This window comes from Myotis lucifugus, unplaced genomic scaffold (genome assembly GCF_000147115.1).
Source record: "Myotis lucifugus unplaced genomic scaffold, Myoluc2.0 scaffold_1, whole genome shotgun sequence".
NCBI lineage: Eukaryota > Metazoa > Chordata > Mammalia > Chiroptera > Vespertilionidae > Myotis > Myotis lucifugus.
Genome location: NW_005871049.1, coordinates 38,681,781 through 38,704,452, shown reverse-complemented (window position 1 = coordinate 38,704,452; position 22,672 = coordinate 38,681,781). Strand labels below are relative to the sequence as shown.

At 38.6% G+C, this 22,672-nt stretch overlaps 1 protein-coding gene across 3 annotated transcripts in view; it reads left to right on the top strand.

The window, feature by feature from the left end:
- Positions 1-390: 390 nt before the first annotated feature.
- The window catches only part of ELP3 (elongator acetyltransferase complex subunit 3), a 143,287-nt gene continuing 121,005 nt past the window's right edge, over positions 391-22,672 (top strand). For 2 of the 3 annotated variants that reach the window (XM_023755987.1, XM_023755973.1), the window contains exons 1-7: positions 466-550; positions 3,898-3,997; positions 6,331-6,469; positions 14,284-14,354; positions 15,137-15,200; positions 17,124-17,192; positions 19,316-19,470. In XM_023755987.1, the coding sequence (XP_023611755.1) occupies positions 532-550; positions 3,898-3,997; positions 6,331-6,469; positions 14,284-14,354; positions 15,137-15,200; positions 17,124-17,192; positions 19,316-19,470 (617 nt within the window). In that variant the 5' untranslated portion in view covers positions 466-531. Of the gene's footprint in view, positions 551-3,897; positions 3,998-6,330; positions 6,470-14,283; positions 14,355-15,136; positions 15,201-17,123; positions 17,193-19,315; positions 19,471-22,672 lie in introns of all 3 variants that reach the window. The other variant, XM_006081939.3, reaches the window with a different exon arrangement.

Below are 22,672 nucleotides of genomic sequence, written 5' to 3'. Positions count from 1 at the left end.
GCATGGCTGCCGGCCGCCATCTTGGCTGACAGTTAATTTGCATAAGGATATGCTGATTAGCCAATGGGAAGGGTAGCGGTCTTACGCTAATTACCATGTTTCTCTTTTATTAGTGTAGATTATTATTATTATTATTATTGGTTTTGGTTTTGGTTTGTCTTTCTCAAGTCCAGCTTTTATTGATTTATTATTATTATTATTGGTTTTGGTTTGTCTTTCCCAAGTCCAGCTTTTATTGATTTATTATTATTATTATCATTATTGGTTTTGGTTTTGGTTTATCTTTCCCAAGTCCAGCTTTTTATGCCCAAGCATCAGGGCCAAAGCTTCCCCGCCTCCTCGGCTCCGGCTCCGCTAGGCGCTCCGCGAGGGGCGGGGCCGGCTTGGCGCGCACCGCCGTCTGGGAACAGCTTTACGACATATTGACTTTCATTCTACGACAGGCGGGGCTGCTTTGTGGCTGTCAACTTTCCCCGAGGTCCGAGCTGGGAGCCACATTATCGTGGAGGCTGCAGCGGCGACGGCGGAGCGATGAGGCAGAAGCGGAAAGGTGCGGCCGGGGGCGAGGGTGTGGAGGCGGCGGGGAAGGGCGGGCTCCTTCGCGGTCAGAGGCTGGGCCCGGTCTCCCCCGCGGGAACCCGCTGCCGGACCCCGGAGCCCTCCCACCGGGTCGGTCTCTCTGTCGGCGCCCGCCCCTCCCTTTCGCTTTACCTATTGTGCTCGTTTAAGCCGACCTCCCCTCCTTCTCTCCCTCTTAGGCAGCCAGTTGGTGGCTTTTGCATAAAAGGCAGGAAAAACTTTATTGCAAGGTGTGTTTTCTAAGTAGTTAACGTGGTCGGTCGATTTAACTCGTGCTCCGATTCCTTCATTGTTGAGGGCTTTTAAGGACACGTTGCACGTGTTGTTTCTTTTTCTTTTTTCCTTCTAGATTTCTTTTTCAAGCCATGCTGGCAAAACAACCCCGAATTCTTCTTGGAATCCGTGGGACAGTTATGTCCATGTGTATTATTGCCTCCCGAGTTAGCATGGAGCAATTCCATCTTTAGTTTCTCCACTGGATGGGATCAGATTTCCAGTATTTTCTCACAGGTTTTATGATAATAACTACCTTTTATTGAGCTTTTGCTAATCGTTTGGAAGTTGATAACCACTCCCATTTCACAAACGAATTAGCGATTCAAAGAGTTAAATGACTTTCCAGCCCTAAATTATAATTAGGAAATGGAATTGGTGGGTCAGACTGTCTCTATGAACCCAAAAAACATTTTTTTTAAAAATCAGTTTTTAGTTACTATGCTTCTTGACATCAGCTAGTTTTTTGAAGCAACAAGTGTGCAAGTTACCTTCAGTTGTCTGGCATCCAGCTCTACATGCCCCGAATTAGTCATCTTCTTTAAGTTGTCCCTTAATCTGTCAGACGGGCAGCTTTACACTTTTAACTTCATCACCAAACCCTATCAGCTCTTAGAAATGCCTCTTGAAATAGTTTATTATCATTCTGGCCACCATCCTCTTAACTCAACCTTAATCAATAGCTACTTTGGCTTTTGTAGACATTATTTCAGTTAATCCTTGCCGTGGTCTTGTGAGATGTGTATGTACTAGTATTATCCCAATTTTGCAGGTAAAGAAATGGAGCTTAGAAGTCATTGATCTTCTCATTATCACACAGCCAGTAGGGGTTGAGAGCTGCGGAGGGAGGCTATCCAAGTTTTTTACTGTAAATCTTGAGGGTGGTGTGTGTGTGTGTGTGTGTGTGTGTGTGTGTGTGTGGTTTGTTTTTTTACAATGTTGCCTTTTAAGAGCCTTTCACCTAGTACCTAGATTAAAAGTGTGTGTGTGTGTGTGTGTGTGTGTGTATGTATATTTGAAAGTATTACTTATGTCCCCTTTTTTCCCACTCTAAGCCCACCTCCGCTCCACCCCATATTACCCAGATTTTATGTATTTTCACCGTCTGAATCACTTTTTGTATCCTCATTTTCTTTTGTAAACTTACTTTCTTTAAACACTACTTTCATATTTTTACACCCAAACTTGAGATTATATAATTCTCCATTATCTATTGCACTCCATTTAAATGTCTTTGCTTAGTAGCTAATGCGCCCTATAACCTAGTAGGGTACATCTTACTCCATCAGAAAGCCTGTACATCAGGGGTCCTCAAACTTTTTAAACGGGGGGCCAGTTCACTGTCCCTCAGACCGTTGGAGGGCCGGACTATAGTTAAAAAAAAAAACTATGAACAAATTCCTATGCACACTGCACATATCTTATTTTGAAGTAAAAATCAAAACGGGAACAAATACAATATTTGTATTTGCATGTGGCCCGCGGGCTGTAGTTTGAGGACCCCTGCTGTACATTCTGGTTAGACAATGCTCCTTCGTACAAGGATAGGTAATTCATCTTCCTAACATTGTTCCTTCTGGATTGCCATCTGTTTTGCTTGTCCAAATCCTGCTCTTTCATTGAAGACCCCTGTGCCTTTTCCTCCATGAAGCCTGTTCTTACTAATTTACTTCTCCAGCTAATTCTTGATACACTCAAGGGCTATACAGGTGGGTTTCCAATTTTTATCTATTTTCATCACCTGAATCCTCCTTTTTCCTCCAAATTCTTTTGCAGAAATTAGTATTAAACAGGTGAAAGCTGAGCTGCTTTGGTTGAAATGGAGAAAGAGGCCCTCCGTTTCCATCCTCTCCCCCTTCCTTTACCTCCACCACCAGCCCTCCCTCTGTTACAAGGCCAGTGAGGTGCCTTTCTAGGACTCTGAAGTGCTGAGTTACATGGTTTGGAACGCATTTAGCCTTTGATTTTAGATGAACTTTTTCAACCCTTGCAGATTGTTTTGTTCATGTTAGCCTTGCCTCATTAAATTAGAGGCAGCTTGGTACAGTGAAAAAAACGTGGAAGTTGTTGAGAAAAGACCCGGATTTGAGTTAACTCTGCCACTTACAATCGCATCTTGCCTTAGTTTTTCACATCTGTAAAGTGAGCTAACGATACTTTCCTTACAGTATTGTGAGGTTTCAGAGGAGATAAAGTAAATGAGAGGGTTCTATAACTGCCAGGCTTTCTCTCTATGCTTCTTCCTGGTGACTTTATTATCATGGAACACCAGCTTTCTGTGTGAACAGGAAGCATGGTTGCTAACGGCTCCCAAGCTGAAATCTCGTAGTTGTTATCATTGGAGAGATTGTGTGTTTTTGCCTTGAGGGGAAGAGCTCGCATTCGCCTGACGGGTAGGTGCTGGTCAACTGTAATTGCAGGGATGGCGTCATGTAAGAACATGTCGGCTTCCGCTGTTGCCTTTTAGATGAGAAGGGAAGCCTCAGTTGCCACGAGAGGGTGATAATGGTGGACAGACTATATCTTAGAGATGCATTAAGATCCTTAGTATAAACCCACGGCTTTTTTGTTACAAAGTAAATTCTACTTTCTGCAAGATACTTAGGTTTGAGTTTCAACTTCACCCCTTGATAGCATTGTCGTGGGACAGGCAAATATTTCTGTTCTATCTCACTGTGTTCTGAGAATCAGATGAAATAAGGCACATAAATAGAATTATAAATCTGGAGATAAAGGGAAGCTATTTTAATTATTTTGGTCTTTTCCTGTGCAATTAGGTTCTTTCTCCTCGTATTTGTCGCTATCATTCTCGAGGTGTATGAGCTTCTAAAGCAAGCTCTTCCCATATATAGGTGAAGCCAAGTTTGTTTTAAAATAAAGAAACCAAAGATATGATCATCTTGTAAACAGAGGTTTAGTGTCTTACGAACTTAAGCTATTTATTTGGCATGGTTGGAATAATTTTGGAAGGAAAAGGGATAATACATAAAAACACCTTTACTGAATAATATGATTTTTTTACATTGTTAAATATTATCTTTCCAGGAGACCTCAGCCCTGCTGAGCTAATGATGCTGACCATAGGAGATGTTATTAAACAACTGATTGAAGCCCACGAACAGGGAAAAGACATCGATCTAAATAAGTAAGTGGATCTATAAAAAAGGTTTCATAAGAGATCTGTTACTCTCAGGTAATAGATCTCTTATGAAATTATCAAATTCTACTTGTTTCCTATCTCCTGCTTTATCTTTTACTTAAGAATTTAGCTTTTCTGCCCTGCCCAGCTATTCATGGCAAAATTGTCCCATAACTGATAACACTAACTTCTAACATTTATTGGGCGCTTACTATGTCCCAGTCAGTGCTAGTAGTGCATTGTATATATTAGCTCAGTTGATCCTTTCAGAAACTGTATGAGGAAGGTACTTATATCATCGTCATTTGATAGATGGGTAATTTGATACAGAAAGGTTAAGTAATTTGTATAAAAATAAATTACTGTGATTGGCAGAGCTGGGATGTGGAAATACATGTTCTGTCTTACCATATACATGACCTTTCTTAAGACCCTCTTCTCTGTTAGTTGAGATACTATAATGTTTTACCACTTCCTTGGAACATTGTGCGTATCTAATAAACATTTGCTAAAGGAATAACTATCCTTTTTTGACTATGAAGACATTTATTTATTTATTTATTTAACCTATCTATGATCCTCACCTGAGGATATGGTTATTGATTTTAGAGAGAGGAAGGAGCAGAGAGAGAGAAAGAAATATGGAAAGGTTGCCTCTCACATGAGCCCCAACCAGGGACTGAACCCACAACCTAGGTCTGTACCCTGACTGGAACTTAAAACCTCAGTCTTTCAGTGTTTGGGACATTGCTCCAACCAACTGAGCCACACCGGCCAGGGCAAGACATTACATTTTAATCTTTTTTCTACCATGTCTTTGGCAGGTGTTTTTTTTCTGTCCTTGTTGGCTATACTACCAATTATACAACTCTCTTATTTCTAGTGAGCATTTCTACTTCTATAAATTTTTATCATTCTCTTTTATTTAGACATCTAAAGCTAAAGCTAGCTTCTCCTTAAAATCAGTTCCTACTCAGATGTCGTCTTTGATTAGTTGTGTTAACCTTCACCCACGCGTGAAACTAGTGTTACCTTTGAATCATTTTCCTTGGGTCCAATTAGGGTCTCACCTGTCATCCTGTCGTTTCCCTGTGCAGGAACTTCAGCATGTCCCCAGTTGCTTATGGAGTTAAATGCAGATTCCTCAGCCCATTATTAGTATGTAAGGCCACTCGGTCTGGCTTCAATCCACTTTTCCAGCATTTTAAATTTCTGCACCTTTACATTGATAACCTTTTGCTTTCTGTCAAGTTGGTCTACCCATGTTTCTTAAAATATGAGTATTATTTGTTTTTGTGTCTTCACATAAGCCATCTATGTTTTCACTGCATGTCTGAAGTCTGTTCTTTTTTCTGGGCCCATTTTCTATGAATATCTCCCCAGCACACATTGAGTTACTCTCTTGAATGCTGGAAGTACTTGTTTTGTGTGTGTGTGTGTGTGTGTGTGTGTGTGTGTGTGTGTGTGTTTTATCACACACATTTACTTTTGTTCAGGCCTGTCTGCAAACATAGAGCATGAAATGACTATGCCTTATACCTCCTGACATACCAAGTACTTCTGTAGTCTTTGGACATTCCACGCACTCAGTTAACATTTGTAGAAAATGATGCAAACACCTCAATATTTTTAGGTGGGTTTAAAATTAGAAGTTAACGTGACTGTTAGGGTTTGGCTAACGGAAAAAGAAAAGTTGGTAAAATTATAGAGAAGAGTAAGGGATTATTAGTTGGGATAAAGTTACTCCTGGGGGTGAGAGTAGGGTTATAATCGGGAAGGGGCAAACGGGTATTCTGAAGTTCTTATATTCTATTTCTTGAAGTGTGGTTACGCAAGTGGTTGCCTTATAATTGTAAAAGTATATATGTTTTGTGTTCTGTTTTTATGTATACAATCCTTTGTATACTTTCGTGTAGCTTTCTTTTGTTTTTTGTTTGTTTGATCTAAGACGGTGGTTTGCAGCCAGGTGTGACTCCCCTCCTCCCAATAGACACCTGGCAACATCTGGAGACATTTTTGGTTGTTACAACAGGAAGAGGAGTGCTAGTGAGTAGAGGCTAATGATGCTGCTACACACCCCATGACAGAATTAATCTGATTCCAAATGCCGCAGTGCTGAGGCTGAGAAAAGACAGAACCCTTTGAAGCTGGAGCACCATTTTGAATGAGACCTACATGGTGTCACTGTCCTGGGCCCCTGATATTTACAGCTGTTAAAGCCACTGTTGTCATCTGATGAAAGGGTAGAGGAGGAGTTGATATTATTTACAGGTCATTTCTTTTGGTAGTTTTTCTTTGAAATGCTGTGATCTCGATAATGCTAGATGTTTTACTTTCAGGGTGAAAACCAAGACAGCTGCCAAATATGGCCTTTCAGCACAGCCTCGCCTGGTGGATATCATTGCCGCAGTCCCACCTCAGTATCGAAAGGTTTTGGTCCCCAAGTTAAAGGCAAAACCCATCAGAACTGCGAGTGGGGTGAGTACCTCAATTCATGTAATACTGATTATGTATCTGTCCTGCCAGAAATTCCTGCCTCCATGTAATGCCCAGGTAGTGAGGTAGAGATGGGGAATTTAGACTGATATAATCTGTGTATTATGATATATGCGGAGTGGAACATGAGTACAGAATGCTAGGAGGGCCTAGAAAGGGAAAGAATTCATTGTGCTTAAAAGAGTAAATGATGTTTTGGTGTCTTTAAAAGTATAGATTGAGGCTTGGCGATTTTCACAGTATGATATTGTTGGCCGCCATATTAAGCTTATGGCTCTCAAAATAATTGATATTTACAAAAGGTAGTTTTAAAAGGTAATTAATGGTGCAGTCATTCTATACTTGGTGACTGTGAAGGGATTGACACAGTAGGAAATGCAGTGGGAGTCCAGAAGACAGAGAGAGACATCCTTGCAGTAAAAGGGACTAGGAAAGCTGAGTAGAAAGTGTGGAGCTTAACCCTGGCTGGTTGGGCTCAGTGGATAGAGCGTCGGCCTGCACACTAAAGGGTCCCAGGTTTGATTTCGGTCAAGGGCACATGCCAGGGTTTCGGGCTCGATCCCCAGTACGGGGCATGCAGGAGACAGCCAATCAATGATTCCCTCTCATCATTGATGTTTCTATCTCTCTCTCCCTCTCCCTCTCCCTTCCTCTCTGAAATCAGTAAAAATATATTTAAAAAAAGAATGTGTGGCGCTTGCTTGACATAAACGATGCTCATATAAGCAGAAGAGAGCAGGCTCGAACAGTAGTGGGAGTAAGGGCACAGGGAACTGAGGCGCAGAGAGAGAGATGATAGCAGTGTGTGCAGGGAACAGTGAGTACACAGACTGCCTGGAATTGATCGTTCGTTTGGGAAAGCCTCAGGACATGGGATTGCAAAGTTGGTTTGGGATCAGCTTGTAAAAGTTCTTAAATGTCCCACAAAGAAACTGGACAATAGGAAACTGCTTAACCTTTTTGAGAAAGGGAGTGATATGAACAAAATAAACTTTCAGAAAATTACTTTGGATACAAGATGTAGGGTAAAGAAAAACAAACAAACAAAAACCAAAACAAACTTGTTAAGATATTCTTGGCTTGCCCTGACCGGTTTGGCTCAGTGGATAGAGCGTCAGCCTGCGGACTCAAGGGTCCCGGGTTCGATTCCTGTCAAGGGCATGTACCTTGGTTGTGGGCACATCCCCAGTAGGGGGCGTGCAGGAGGCAGCTGATCGATGTTTCTTTCTCATCGATGTTTCTAGCTCTCTATCCCTCTCCCTTCCTCTCTGTAAAAAATCAATAAAATATATTTAAAAAAAAAAAAAGATATTCTTGGCTTTACCTAGGTGTGAAGTGTTAAGAGCCTGAATTAGGGTAGGAGCTCTAGGATAAAAAGGATGGGTGGGAGAGATAGGATTTGGACCCTCTTAAAATATGGTACCCAAATTGAATTCTCTGTTCCTAATCTGTTCCTAATGTAATCTAGGAAGTTCAGTCTGGCCCTACCTGGTTTTGCTCAGTGGATAGAGCAGCCGTGGGCAAACTAAGACCCGCGGGCTGGATCCGGCCCGTTTGAAATGAATAAAACTAAAAAAAAAAAAGACCGTACCCTTTTATGTAATGATGTTTACTTTGAATTTATATTAGTTCACACAAACACTCCATCCATGCTTTTGTTCCGGCCCTCCGGTCCAGTTTAAGAACCCATTGTGGCCCTCGAGTCAAAAAGTTTGCCTACCCCTGGGATAGAGCATTGGCCTGAGGACTGAAGCATCACGGGTTCGATTCCAGTGGCAACACGTACCTCAATTGCAGGCAGACTCAATTCTCAGCCCCAGCTGCCAGAGGCAACCAGTTGAGGTTTCTCTCTCTCTCTCTCCCAGTCCCTTCCACTCTCTCTAAAATCAATGGAAAAATATCCTCCGGTGAGGATTAACAAAAAAAGAAGTTCAGTCTGTTATTTGAATGAGGATATTACATTTCTAGTAATTGAAACTTGCATTGACTTCTTTGGTGGCTGTATATCCTGGATTATATTACATGTATGGCTAATTAAACCCCAAAACTTCTACGTGAAATGTACCACCAATCCTGGTCTCTTCTCCCTTGTACTTAAGTGTTTTTGTTTTGTTTGTTTGTATCTAGGTAAAGGCTCTTTAAGAAAAACCAGTATTTCTAAATCTCTCACTTCCTCCTCTTTCCCCCAAGGGCAAACACTTTTAACTCTTAGAGGATTTCTTAGCATTTACTTCCCTATCCCCAAATAATATGCTTTATAGATAAGTCTTGAACTTTTGGTTTTGCCATGGTTTATGAGCTTGACACTGTGGAAGACAAAGATTGAGCAACCTTTCAACCTGATATACTTGGCTTTATGACACCATTCTATCTGTTCCTCTGATCATTTCTTTTCTTCCTTTGAGGGCTACTCTTGTTCTGCTTGCCTCTAAAAATTGATGTTTTCTGTGGTCCTAGGCCCACTGTATTTATGCTGTACTTGCTTTCTTTGGTGATCTCATTCATTCACATTTTAAGTATAGCCATATACTACTTACTCCCTGCTCCAGCCTCTCCCCAAGCTTCAGGCTCATTTCAGATGGCCTGTTAGACATCTCTCCTTGGACTCCGTGTTGACCCTCAAGTGTATCATAACCCAAACGAACCTCAGATGTGCTCACTCATCTTTCTTGTCCATCTTAGTTTCCAGTGCCCCGCTTCACTCCGTTTCATCTACTTCCTTTCCCTTCTCCCCCGGAATGAAATGCATTGTTCATTCCTATCACCGCTGGTAGGAATGTTTTATTTCTTGTTTAGATTATTTTAGTCATTTCTTAACCTGTCTACTTTGTCTTGCCTGCGCCAGATGTATTCTGCAATGTCACCAGAGTAATCTAAAAAATATCAGAAGTACACAGCTGATTTCTATGTCTCTGCATCCTGATCTCCATGCTTTTATTTCTGCTGTTACTCTGGTGGTTCTTTGTTGTTTGTTTTTCGTTTTTCGTGTGTGTGTGTGTGTGTGTGTGTGTATTTTTTAGAGAGCCGTCTTCAGGTTACAGAAAAATTGAACAGAAAGTACAGAGTTTTCATGTACTTCCTTTCCCTCCTCCCCAGGTTGCCCTATTATGAGTACCTGGCATTGGTTTGGAGCATTTGTTACAATGCATTTTTTTTTCCACTGTAACAAAATTCAAATGTTTAATTTTTTCAAACTTAACTATATTAATAAAAATAAATTATATTTAGACCGTCTTCAACATTTGTGCATCATCTTTATAGAACTATGCTTTCAAAACACATTTTGTAAAATACATCAATTTCACAATTAAAACATGTTTTATAAATGGGGGAACATTAAAGAACATTAAGTTAATTGAAAATATACCTCATAATGCTGACAGTTATGCTGTTCTTTATCAAATTAACCGTATTTGTATTCAAAATAACATGGCTTTTAACTAAAGACAATTATTTCTTGTCCCTTTCAGTGATTTCCTGAATCCAAAACAAAATTTGTGTATTTATTTCTTTGAAAACATCATTCGTTGACCGTCCTTTCACTGCCATGGAATGATTTGCCTTCTCAATCCAGTGGATTTTATTAGGAGCTTGCATTTTCTGTGCGACTTTCTCCAACAAGTTCTTTTCACACTATTATTAACTGAAGCTTATAGTTTTTACCTTAGGGTCCCTCAAAGTGTTGTACATGGGTTTTACCAAATGTGTAATGTCATGTATTCACTATTAGCTGGATCATATAGGATAGTTTCACTGCCTTAAAACTCCCCTGTTTATCCTTTCCTCTGCTCCAAACCTCTGGCAACCACTGATCTGTTTACTGTCTCCATACCTTTGCCCTTTCCAGAATGTCATGTAGTTGGAATCAGTCTGTAGCCTTTTCAGATTGGCTTCTTTCATTTAGCAAGATGCATATAAGGTTGTCTTTTCAGTGGCTTGATAGTTCATTTGTTTTCGTGCTGAATAATATTCCACTGGATGTACCACAGTTTATTTATCCATTCACCTATTGAAGGGCATCTCGGTTGCTTCCAGTTTTTGGCAATTGTGAACAAAGCTGTAAACATCTGTGTGAAGGTTTTTGTGTACTCCTAAGTTTTCAATTCATTTATGATTACTGGATCACGTGGTAAGACTATGTTTAGCTTCGTAAGAAACTGTCAAACTGTCTTCCAAAGTGGCTGTACCATTTTGCATTTTTCATCAACAGTGAACGAGACTTCCTGTTGATCCACATGCCTGCCTGCAGTCAGTGTTTGGGATTTGGGCCTTTCTAATATGTGTGTGCAGTGGTGCCTCATTGTTGTTTCAATTTGCAATTCCTGAATGCCATCCGATGTTGAATATCGTTTCATATACTTATTTGCTATCTGCATGTCGTCTTTGTTGGGGTGTCTGTCCAGATCTTTTGCCCTATTCCTAAATGGGTTATTTGATTTTTTATTGTGAAGTTGTAAGAGTTCTTTGTCTATTTAAGGAACACGTCTCTTATCAGAGAGGTGTTTAACAAATGTTTTCTTCTAGTCTGTGGCTTGTCTTTTCATTCTCTTAACAGTATCTTTCTCAGAGCAGGACTTGCAAATTTTAATCTAGTTCAACTTACCCATTTTTCTTTCATGGATTGTGCTTTTGAGTTGTATGTAAAAACTCATGGCAAAACTGAAGGTCACCTAGTTATTTTCAAAAAGTTTCATAGTTTTGCATTTTACATTTAGGTCAGTGATCCATTTTGAGTTTGTATTTAAGGGTTTTTATCTGCTTGGTTTGCTTAGAACACCATGTTCGTTGTTATTCTTAGTGTCACTATTAATTACAACTATAGCTACCACGTGTTGCCCACCTGTTACATACCAGCCACTGTGCTGGTATGTTTTCTAATTTAATCCTCAAAACAGTTTTGAGGGATAGGTAGTATTGTCTTCATTTTCCAAAATAGGAAAATGCACAGCAAGAGGCAGAACCTACACAGCAAAGATTCAAACCTACACCTCTGGCTGACTCCAAAGTCATTGCTTTTTCTACTTTATCAGTAAATTTTAAGCAGTATTCAACAAAACTACAGGATTCCTTAGAGTTTTTTAGGAGCTGCTGAGGAAAATAGTATAGGGAAGCTGTGGGAGCAGGTCTCAACTCTACTTCATCCAGGGCTACTGCTTTTAATCTTATAAATTGGGGTTTTAAGTAAAACGTTACGAAACAAGAGTTCTACTGTTTTAAAAATGTTTGGAAACTACTGCATATTGCTTTCCTGGCCCTACACCTTGTTAGCTCAGTTAACTCTTACTCAGCACGGTTCTTAGCCCCTCCTGGAAGGCTTTCCTGACTCCCCTGGTCAGGGCTAATTAACTCCCTTCTTTTGGCATTCCCAGGATTTTCTGCATTCCCAGGGTTTTCTACATGCGTGTGGTTTTGAAGTAGCCTATTTCTGTATGCCTAAGGCAGTTTTGCTAGGTACGGACGGAGGCAGTGTGTTCATATTTTTGTAGTCTCAGCCCCTCCCCGCCCCGCGCCCCCCCCCCCCCCCCCCCCCAGTGTGGCTCTAGAGAACGTGGCCTGTGTATGTAGGAGGCTCTCGGTAAAACATTGCTGAGTTAGGTTGGCCTCATCAGTGGTATATATGGTTGTGTCTCCTTTTAAATAAAAACGTTTGTTTGAAACAATTAGTTTTGCAATCAGATCAGAATATTTATGTATTTATGTATTTTGATGTTTCTCTACAGCAGAGGTTCTCAACCTTGGCTGCACATTAGAATCACCTGGGAATCTTTTGAAAATCCTGATTTCTGGGCCTCATCCTCCGGAAATTCTGTTTCTTTGTTACTAATGTTGTGGCCCCACCCCATAACAAAGAAACAGAATTTCCGGAGGATGAGGCCCAGAAATCAGGATTTTAAAAAGATTCCCAGGTGATTCTAATGTGCAGCCAAGGTTGAGAACCACTGCTCTAGAGATCATTATTGAATGTTTTACATTAAATTTTAATATTTTTTATTATGAAAAATAATCACAAGCTTACAGAAAAGTCGAAAGGCCAGTACAAAGAACATTCCTCCCCTCCCCCAGCCATTTCAGAGTAAGTTGTGAAACTCAAGCCTTTGAATACTTTAGTGCATATTTCCTACAAGTTAGGACATTTTTGTACATTGCCGCAATACAGCCATCCAAGTCAGGAATTTAACACTGATACATGACTGATGTCTAATCCTCAGACCTCATTCAAGTCTCACCAGCTGTTTCAAGAATGACCTACAGGACCCAGTTCAGAATTACATGTTGCATTTAGTTGTCATGTCTCTTCAGTCTGGACACTGCTGTATTTCTTTGATTTCGTTACTTTGACACTTGAGGATGTCAGGCAAGTTATTCTGTAGCAGGTTCCTCAATTTGGTTTAATCAGATGTTTCTTCATAATTAGATTCAGGTCATGTGTCTTTGGCAGGAGCATTACAGAAGCGATTCTGTATTACTGCATCCCATCAGGGGGCGTAATTTCATTTTGTTTTGTCATTGATGTCTGCCACGCTTCTCCTCTGTAGAGTTATTCTTTTCCACTTTGTAATTAGGAAGTTTTGTGTGGTAAAGTATTTTTGTAAATATTATGTAAATATCCTCCTGTTCCTCATCAGACTTCCAATTTATTTATTCATATATTTGTATGAGTGGATTCATGGTTTCTTATTAGGTGGGTTATAATCATTATTTTGATGCACAAATTATCCCAGGTTTGACCAGTGGGAACCCTTTCAACCTGATTTCTGTCTTTTTTTTAAAAAAATGTTCCCATCATTCTTTGAGCAGTTTTTAGCTTTCTGTCATAATAAAATGTTCCAGGCTCCTCTTGTACTTTCTTTGCCCGGGCCCTGGAATCAGCCTTTTCTCGCAGGAGTCCTGGTTCCTTTTAGTAGCGAAGGGCATTTAGAGGCCAAGATCTGAGCTCTAGGTATGCTGTTAGGGTGTTGCTGCTTCCAGACCCTCTCAGTGGATCAAACTAGGAAATATATATGCATGCATACATACATACATGTACACACATATACATAACACATTTGCTTCCATATTTATTTGTATATCAGTCTGTTGAAAACTATGAGTTCACAATAGTACCTTCAATTCTATCCAGCACACAGAGTTCATTTTAGTTCTCTCCCTTTCCATATTTATAACTTTCTTCTCTGACAGTAAGAAACCTGGCTTGTATTCACCTTACTGTGTGCCTTTATTTGAGTAACCACTCCTATATGTAACCAGTCTCCTATTTCCACCATCCCCTTCTTTCTCAAGCATTACTCTCTTACTCACCCAACTTGGGCTCTGAAAGACCCCTCTGAGAATATTTTGCACACACTGTGAAGTCTAGCTCCTAGTTTAATTGTCTCTGCTCTACATATTGAGATCTAGTGTGTCCACAAGGACTTTAGATGTAATTGTGTAGAATTGCATAAAGTAATTTTTTTCTCCTAGGCTATTTTAGTAAAACAAATCAGAGAGAATAAGAATCACTGCGACTTTAAAAGTTATTTCTTATTTTTTACTTAATTTATTGTAAAGTCTAATACAAACTAATATATACAATGCATATGTGCATTTTAGAGAGATCAATGTTATTTTCAAACAACATTGAAAAGAGATCACCCTTGAACCCACTGCTCAGCTTCAGAAATACAGCATTACCAATACCTATGAAGCCCGTGTGCCTCTCTGCTTCCATTCCACTCCCTTTTTCTGAGATATAGCCTCTCTCCGGGATTTTCTGTCAATTCCTTTATAATAGTTTTATATTAACCTTTCTTTTATAGATTGCTGTTGTAGCTGTGATGTGCAAACCCCACAGATGTCCACACATTAGTTTTACAGGAAATATTTGTGTGTAAGTATGATGATTTTGATAAGTTGTATGTGTATATATTTTAATTCAATTAATACGTCCCCTAGAGCCTTAACCAGTGCATGCTGGTAATATTTAAAACTTTGATTTAATAAATTCATAAGTTAGTTCTTTGAAACAGCAACCATTGATAGGATACTTTGTTTTAAAAATGAAACAAAGATTTTAATTTGTTACAATATGCAATAAAAAATACATAGGTTATAGAACTCAAAACAGTATAAATTCTGTTGATTTCAGTAAACAGTTCTGTTAACACAATAAATGAAACATGGAAATTATAAATGTCAGAAATTTTAAATGAATTTGAGTCAGAAAAGTATAAAAATAAAGTTATTTTTATAAACCTTTAAACTTTTAAAATCTAGATAATTGGAAAAATTAGCAGAAGAATATGCATGATTCCAAGTAAAAAGATTAAATGGGTGAGTGATATTGTTAAGTGTAGTTACCAAAAGAGCTCTCTGAATATCATTCCAAAGTTAGGAAAACTTAGGTCCTGTTATTTGCCCCTAAAATCTTAAATCTTTGAAATAATAGTGATGGCAGAATTCTGAAAATGATTGTAATATTGTTCCCTTATATGTTCAACTCGTTTACTTGTTAGTAGAAAATATTATTTATAGACACTGCAAAGGTAGACTTTTCTTTTAGGATTTGAAAGTGAAATTTGTTATCTGGATTTTATGGAGACAGCAATATTTGACCTCGACTGTTGAACTACTTTTGTATCTGACATCTTCATTCTTCTGTTTTATTGGCAGATACTGCCCTGGTGGACCTGATTCAGATTTTGAGTATTCAACCCAGTCATATACTGGATATGAGGTAAAGTAATGTGAGGCTGTCCTGAGGAAATGTTACATCATACTTTGCCTGTGTGTGCTTTTACAAGTACTAGCTGTCTTAAAATTTTTATTTTTTCCTGATTACAAAGGTAATTTTTTCCTGACTACATATATTTTTCTAGTCATTGGAGAAATACTTCAGGAAGCATTTATTATTAAGATATGTCAGACAAGCATTTTATGACTTTAAATCTTACCAGCAGCATTTTAAAGGTAGATGCTACTATTATCCTGGTTTTATGGATGAGGAAACACAAGCCTTAAACAACTGGCTCAAAGACTCACTGCGAGTCAGTGACAGAGCCAGGCTTTGGATTCTCACCACTACATTGTACTACCTGTGTGTCCAGCAGTGGAAAAACTGACAAGGTCCCTTGTCTTGTGGAATTTACATTCTAATAGTGGGAGATAGACAATAAAGAAACAAACAAGAAAAAAATGTCAGGTACTAGTAAATGCTAAACAGAGAAGGGAAATTGTAAGTTATCGCTGGGTGGGTAATTGAGCTGTGGTGTTAGGAAGGGATTCTCTGAGCAGGTGATGCTTTAGCTGAGTCCTGATGACAGGAAGGGGCCTTTCCAGAATTTCAGCAACGAGCATTTCCAGCAGAAAGAATAGCTAGAACAAGGAGCCATGTTAGGAATGACGGTGGGATGTTCTGGAGCATAGAGGGTAAGAGGAAGAATGAGTTTGGAGAGACATATCATAGTGACTTGTAAGCCAGGACAAGGAGTTTGGATTTTATTATAGGTGACATGAGAAGTCATTAAGATTTAAAGGAATTGCCCTGGTTGGTGATGCTGAGTGGTTAGAGCATTTGGCCTGTATACCGAAGGTTCTCGGGTTCTAGTTCAATTCCCGGTCAAGGGCACGTACGTGAAACACATGGATGTTTCTCTCTGTCTCTCTCTCTCTCTCTCCCTCTCTGTCTGTATCTGTCTGTCTGTCTCTCCCCCCCCCCCTCCCCCAACTCCCCTTTCTTCCTCTCTCTCAAAGAATCAATGGAAAAAAATATCCTCCAATGAGGATTAACAATAATAAAAAAGATTTAAAGGAATGATATAGTCCAGTATAGTTTTTTAAAAGATCATTTGATGGTAACAAAGGATTAGAGTGGGGGCAAGAGTGAAAGAGGAGACCAGTGAGCAGGCTTTTGAAGCAGTCAGCCTCTTCAGAGAGGTCAGTAGCCAGCTAACTATGTGCCTTTCTTCATATATATATACTAGTATGTTTTTTAAATGTTTTACCTGTCTTTCATAGTTCAGATTTTTGAAAATACAAAAGGAATTTATTCAATGAAAAGGTTCCTTGTTCCTCTTGTCCCCTACTTGTCCATTTCTGCTCCAGCCCCCTCCACTCCCAGCAGACAATCAGTATTATCTTTCCTGTATATCCTTTAAAGATGTTATATGGATATATAAGCACATAGTTATTCTTTATCCTACTTTTTTACATATAAGCTACTGTATCAAAACCTTGCACCTTGCCTTTTTCATTTAGCAATATATTTTAGAAAACATTAGTATGTTGTTTCTTGGTTGTAGAATATTCCATTGTATAAAAACATAAAGTCTTTTTTGTTAAGCCATCATTTGAAGGTTATTTTACCAAATAACTTTTGAATATGTATGCACATCTATGTCTGTGAGTAGTATAACAATTTGTGTTGTTTCTATAAGTGTTGATACAAAGATAAATATGATCTAAGAAGACGCCCTGCTGTTCAGATACTCATGACAGTGGGGGTGGAGACTAGCCAGATGCTACAGGACATTATTTTGAAGACTGAGAAAGGAAGAAAGGAGCACAGGAGAATTTTATTTTTAATACACCCTTTGAAACCATTTTTTTATTTTTAATTTAGCATGGGCATAACAGAATCTTTTTCTCTTTTTTTTCTCAGCCAACCTCCATGCGAGCTATTCGTGCTAGATACGACCCTTATCTACAGACAAGACACCGCATAGAGCAGGTAAGTTTCTAAAAAGCAATTTTAAATTAGATTTTTATACTTAGAGGTATTATTTCTTGATTTGAGTTGTACCTGAAATAAGCCCTAAAAGAGTATTTTTCCCCATTGTAAGTTTTTACTATCCATCTGAGGGAGGGAGACTATTTTGCAATACCTAGAAAATCAGAACTATCACTTCCTTTAGAGACTATTGTTTTCTTTAAACGTTTTGTATTCTATAGATTTCAATTTGTAGGAAGTCATTTATGGTATGAAATTTACAGGATGTAGATGTGTGGAAACACTTAGGCATTAGGTGGATGGATTGAAGTTTAGCTTTCCTAGGCCACATGAGTTTTGTGCTGTTTGGAGGAGTAGGAATAGGGTATTGACTGCAAAGGGATGTGAGGAACACTGGGGGCTGTGGAATCGTACTGTATCATGATTGTCATGGTGGTTATACAACTCCAAACATTTATCCAGACTCATCCAATTTATCCTTAAAGTTAATTGTGTGTAAATTATACCTCAGTATAGCTGATTGAAAACAAGAACTTTGTAAATGGCCATGCTCTGTTCAGGAAATCTGAACATTAATACAGTTTTATTTTTACAGATTTTACAATTTTAAACTTGTCCAATTAAAAAAAATGTGAACACTGTGTGTAGTTTTCATAATAACATCTAGTAGGGCAACCACAAAATGTCAACTGGAAAGTAATATATACCATAGTCAGTAAGTCATTCTGTGTTTATCTAACTGTCACTGTTAGTGAAGACCATCCGGTTCTGATTTTCACTTCACTGTCACCTAAGCATGTGTGGATCGGGATGGTCAGCTATAGGGAGGACCCCACTGGGGGCAGGGAGCCTGCGTAGTTTGGAAAAGCATGTTCTAAACTGACCATTGCTTGGATTTCCTTTTTAGCCGTGATATTTATATTTAATTTATTTAAAATGTTTTAATGCTGTGTGAAATGTTTTTGTTTACCAAAAAGGAGCATGGGTTTTAAAAGATTTAGAATTTTTTTTTTTAACTATAAATTACTAGAATCATCACAGCTTTTCCAAAACATGAGCCAGATCTTTACCTCTGGATGTTCTGCTTACTCTGGATGTTCTGCTTACGTCTGGTGTGGGGTCCTGCCAAGATATTCTGAAAAAGATATCAGGATGATTTTGTTGTGTATCCCTTGCAAACCATAGACATATAGAATGTTCTTTTAGTCTTGATTGAAATGCACATATATAAACATACTTATATATATTTAAGAGATATATGCATATGATATATTTATGCATATGGATATGTAAATATGTATACATACATAAAGATGTATATATGTATAAATTATTTGCCATTTTCAGAAACAAATATTAAGTATACACATCCTTTACTTAGTACATTCATTTGAATTCATAATTTGGTAGCAACTTAATCCAGTTTTTTTCAAGCCTAAGATATGGCAAGAAATTTAAATATTTGTTTTTGAAATTTAGAATCTTGGCTATTGTGGTTGATAAAATCAAAGATCTGTACCATTTGCATCTCTAATAGTAGAGGCATTGTATTTCATATTTTATCAATCAGATTTTTATTTTCCTCCCGGAAAGCAGGCTTGAGGTTCCACCTATGTCCAGAGTCCTCACAATTGATTTAAAACTTTAAAGTTTTAATTTACAACTGCTTTCTTAATTTCTGTTTCTAATCTAGTGTTCCTTTTCTTTCATTTGCATCAAGTCCTGATTATGTTGCATGAATTATCTCCTTTTTCCCCACGGCTTACCACAAAGCCTGGCATAAAATACATGATTGATAAATAGTTGCTTATATTTGCCTTTACTGATTTCTAGTTTATATTCTATGTGTTTTTAAAATTTCTACTCAACTCTGTAGGTATTAACATCAAGCTTCTTGTTTATTGTTTTTAATTCTCTCCCTCCTTATTTGAGCTATACTATTTTTTTTATTTCAGAATCTGGAGTCTCTTTTTTTTAATCCACAGACTTGCTAAGTATGTTTAATTGCTTCTCATTTTTAAACTATACTGATGAAAACACTGCAAAATGAAATTAGAAATTTGCAGTACTCTCTTAGGGTAGTGGTTGTATCCTTTTAATGTTGATCAATTTATGTTTTTCAGTTGAAACAGCTTGGTCACAGTGTGGATAAAGTGGAGTTTATTGTGATGGGTGGAACATTTATGGCCCTTCCTGAAGAATACAGAGATTATTTTATACGCAACTTACATGATGCCTTGTCAGGACATACCTCTAACAATATTTACGAGGCAGTCAAGTAAGAAATCATTATCTTGTCATATTCCCCAAAGTGGTTGTCAGTTTATCTTCCTAGCAGCAGCCTATGAGAATTCCTTTGGCTCTACATCTACATTCCTCTTCCTTTCTTCCTTTCTTTCCTTTTTTTTTTTTGGTAGGGGGAAGGGCGAAAATAGGAGATTTCATTATTTTTATGTGCATACTTTTGATGGATTGTAAGGTTAAATACATTTTTCCCAGTTTTATTGAGATATATTGACATATCACTTTATATGTTATGGTGTACAGCAAAATGATTTGACTTACATGATTACCACAGTAAGTTTAAGTTAACATGTATCATCTCACACATCCCTAGTTCTTATAGTTCTGTTTTGTGGGAATGAATTCTATTTAAATAATTCCTTTTTTTAAAGTGAGTATGGTTTGTTGACATTAATATTCTTAAGAGAAAGAGTGGTTCACAAGATCCCTGTGAAGCTCTTTTTAGCCTTAGGCTGGTCTAAACTGCAGGCAGGAATAGTTTTGATTGAGCGAGTTGAGTTTTTAGCCCACCGCATAAGAGCCCTGGGTACTCTGAAACATTTAGCTGCTATAAAATCAACAAAACAAGTGACTAGTATTAAGTAACCATTATTTTCTTTATAAATAGCTACTTTTTAATAATTATTAAGTAATGTGTTCATGAATTGATCATTTATTTATTCCAAAGTCTAGTTGACAAAACAGAATTATGCATTCTTTTGATACCTCATACCTCAATTTTTAGCAAGAAGAATTCTAAAGTTTCATTTATAATTCAATGATTTAAGAAGTGAAAGTCGGGTTTTTTTTAACTTTTTTTTTTAAATCCTCAGGGATATTTTTTCCATTGATTTTTAGAAAGAATGGAAGGGAGAGGGAGAGACAGAAACACCGATGTGAGAGAGACACATAGATTGGTTGCCTCCCGCATGGTCCTGACCAGAGTCAGGAGCCTGCAACTGAGGTGCGTGCCCTTGACTGGAATTGAACCCGGGACCCTTCAGTCCACAGGCTGACACTCTATCCACTGGGCTAAACTGGCTGGGGCAAGAAGTGAAAATCTTAAAATAATTTTTATTTTCAGAAGTATCAGGAACACCTGGCTAGTCCCTCTTATTGATGGGATATTTTTTGTTTTGTTTTGTTTAATATATTTTTATTGATTTCAGAGAGGAAGGGAGAAAGAGAGAGAAATATCAATGATGAGAATCATTGATTGGCTGCCTCCTGCACGCCCCCTACTGGGGATCAAGCCCACAATCCGAGCATGTGCCCTTGACCAGAATTGAAACCCAGTCCACAGGCCCAAGCTCTATCCACCTCTTGTTTATCATTTTATATGAGCCAAACCGGCTAAGGTGACAGAATGTTTATTGAGGGCACACTAGATGCTATGCCCTGTTAAAGGCACTGGGAACAACATGGTGAACAAGACAGATGCTGTCCTTGCCCTTGTGGTACTTAATATTTTACTAGTTCAACAAATAATCAACAGTAACTGCTATGATGGAAATAGACTACTGTGCTAGAGAATAAATAGGGTTACTCTCTAGACAAAGTGGTGTTATTTAAGCTGAGATCTGAAGTGTGAGGAAGACTCAGGCCAAGAGCAGGAAAAAATAAAAGAAAGGCACTGAAATGGGGAAGAAGTTGGGCTGTTCTGGGAACAGAGAGGAGGCCAAGGCAGATAGATCCCATTGAACAAGGTAGAAAATGCCATGAGGTGAGCTTGAAAGTTAGGTATGGGCCAAATTTTATACATTCTAGGGGAACTAAAATTTTATTTGAAATGAGGTAGGAAGTTGATGAGTGGTTTTAAGCAGGAGAGTGACATATTCAGGGTGATAAGTAAGATGGTCATTCTGACTATTGTCTGGTTGATGGATTAGAGCAGTGATTTTCAACCTTTTTCATCTCATGGCATACATAAACTGCTAAAATTCTGTGGCACACCAAAATATATGTTTTTGGCCATTCTGAAAATAAAAGGTATAATTTTTAAAAAATATATATTTTATTGATTTTTTACGGAGAGGAAGGGAGAGAGATAGAGTTAGAAACATCGATGAGAGAGAAACATCGATCAGCTGCCTCCTGCACACTCCCCACTGGGGATGTGCCCGCAACCAAGGTACATTCCCCTGACCGGAATCGAACCTGGGACCCTTCAGTCCGCAGGCCGACGCTCTATCCACCGAGCCAAACCGGCTAGGGCAAAAGATAGAATTTTGATTCATTCACACCGGATGGCTATTGTGTTGGCTGCTATCATTTTTTAAATTTGATAATCTAAGGCAGTGGTCGGCAAACTCATTAGTCAACAGAGCCAAATATCAACAGTACAACGATTAAAATTTCTTTTGAGAGCCAAATTTTTTAAACTTAAACTATATAGGTAGGTACATTGTTATTAATTAGGGAACTCCTAAGGCTTAGGAAGAGCCACACTCAAGGGGCCAAAGAGCTGCATGTGGCTCGAGAGCCGCAGTTTGCTGACCACGGATAAGGGAAAAGAGGTCAGTGCTCCGGACTAAATAGTCAGGTATTGCATGTTTTAAAAATCCTTGCAGCACACCTGTTGAAAATCTCTGGATTAGATGGGGTACAAAAGTCAAAGTAGGAAACCAGAGAGAAGACTGTTGTGTCCATCCTGGCTCAGGTGAGGGTGGTAATAGTAATGATGGAGAAGAGAGGGTGGATTAGACATGTATTTGTTGTTGCAACTGACCAGACTTTGGGTCGGGTTGGGAGTAAGAAAGAGGAAGGCGTCAAGGATGACACTCAGGTTTGGGTTGTGGAAACAATGGGTAGTTTCCACCAACGTATACTGAGGTGGAAAAGACAGAGGGAAGAACAGGTTTATGAGAGAAAATGTTTTGTTTTGTTTTTTTAGATAGGCTAAGTTTGAAATGCTTAGGATATATCCAATTGGATGTCAGGTAGGCTATACAAAAGATGCCTGGGCTGACAGTGAAAATTTTGGGATTATCTGCTCATAATATTTAAGGAATTGGTGCTAGGAATGTCTTTTTGTGCCCTCCTACTTCCCCTACCCCCCTTAACTTCTTTTACTCTCCTTTAGGTTTGTAAAAATGAAAGAAAAAAAAAAGAGAGGCTTTTTCATAAGTTGAAATAAATACCAACGATAGCTCGAGGGGCCTGTGTGAAGAGCTCAGCACTGGGAGAGAGTGTGTGAG